The 1410-nt window shown below is 46.5% G+C and overlaps 1 protein-coding gene across 1 annotated transcript in view; it reads left to right on the top strand.

The window, feature by feature from the left end:
• Positions 1 to 246: 246 nt before the first annotated feature.
• The window catches only part of shisa9a (shisa family member 9a), a gene marked incomplete at its 5' end in the record, with an annotated part of 16686 nt that continues 15522 nt past the window's right edge, over positions 247 to 1410 (top strand). The window contains one exon of the mRNA XM_016664866.1: positions 247 to 433. Coding sequence (XP_016520352.1) covers positions 247 to 433 — 187 coding nt within the window. The remainder of the gene's footprint in view (positions 434 to 1410) is intronic.

Below are 1410 nucleotides of genomic sequence, written 5' to 3' on the forward strand. Positions count from 1 at the left end.
ATGTTAACCTGGTGCTAACCTGGTGCTAACCTGATGCTAAACTTAATGTTAACCTGGTGCTAACCTGGTGCTAACCTGATGCTAACCTGATGCTAAACTTAATGTTAACCTTGTGCTAACCTGATGTTAACCTGGTGCTAACCTGATGTTAACCTGGTGCTGACCTGGTGCTAACCTGGTGCTAACCTGATGTTAACCTGGTGTTAACCTGGTGCTAACCTGATGCTAATCTGGTGCTAACCTGATGTTAACCTGGTGCTGTCCTGTGTTTGTCCAGAAGGCGGCCAGCTGAACAACAATGTGGCAGCCAGCTCCAGCGTTGGCCCGCAGCACCCCTACCCGGCGCTCAGCCAGCTGGCTCAGGCCTACGAACAGCAGCAGCAGCAGCAGCAGAACGCCGACCTGAACAAATACGCCTCCCTGAAGGCCGTAGGTGAGTGGCAGCTTCAGCCATTGGCACGTCAAATGCAGCAGGCGACTCGTGTCCGAGCAGGAGCGGCTGTACTGAGACGGGACAGCATCACAATTAGGCTTTTATTGATTTGTTTTCCTTCCAGTAGATTTTATTGAAGGTTTTATGACCTGAACACAAAGGGCAGCCAGTCTGCGACTCTTCTGCTGGAGTCTGACAGATGTTATTGACTGCGCCGCATGCCTGAGCGCGCTGGAAGACACAAACCGCCGCCTGCAGACAGCCTGGCGCATGATGAGGCGGCTGCCAGCGCAGGCCATCTGAAATTCACCCACATTTACAAACCAGTATCTTCCCAGACGACTCCAATCATTCAGTTTGTGTTTGTGTGACAGGTAATCCGCCTCCAGCTGCTTTTTAGTCCAGTTTCCACTCATTACCAGCAACCGCATCTCTGCATGAAGTGTGAGGCGGTTTGGATGCCTGACTGCATAAACTGATGAATAACGGCATAAATTCATATATCAGCAGAGAGGAAAATCACTTAAGATTAGGGTGTCCAAACTGTGGCCCAGGGGCCATTTGTGGCCCATACACTGATTTTGTGTGGTCCCAAATATAATTCAAGAACGATACAAATGTGGTCTTTCAGAACAGAAAAATTTGTAATTAGGGTAAAATTATTACCAACATAATTTCCATACAATGGAAAAAATGTAAGTATAATACTAAATATTTGCTGTTTTATAAGCAAACTTTAATATAATAAGTAGAAACACATTCATCCAGCAACTTTGACTGAAAAGCTGACTTTGCACCAAAATCAGCTTTTATCTTGATTATTAAACTTGGTTAAATATAGCAAGCATTTTGAAAGAGATTCAAACCAACCAAAGCCTTTGAGCAACCTGTTCCCCTCCTGGCCTGTGGGGGCGCTGCACCAAGAACCACTGAAGGAAACGACACAAAAACCTCTGAAGACACTGAGAGCAACTTCC

The sequence above is a fragment of the Poecilia formosa genome, unplaced genomic scaffold (assembly GCF_000485575.1).
Source record: "Poecilia formosa unplaced genomic scaffold, Poecilia_formosa-5.1.2 Scaffold521, whole genome shotgun sequence".
Taxonomy (NCBI): Eukaryota; Metazoa; Chordata; class Actinopteri; order Cyprinodontiformes; family Poeciliidae; genus Poecilia; species Poecilia formosa.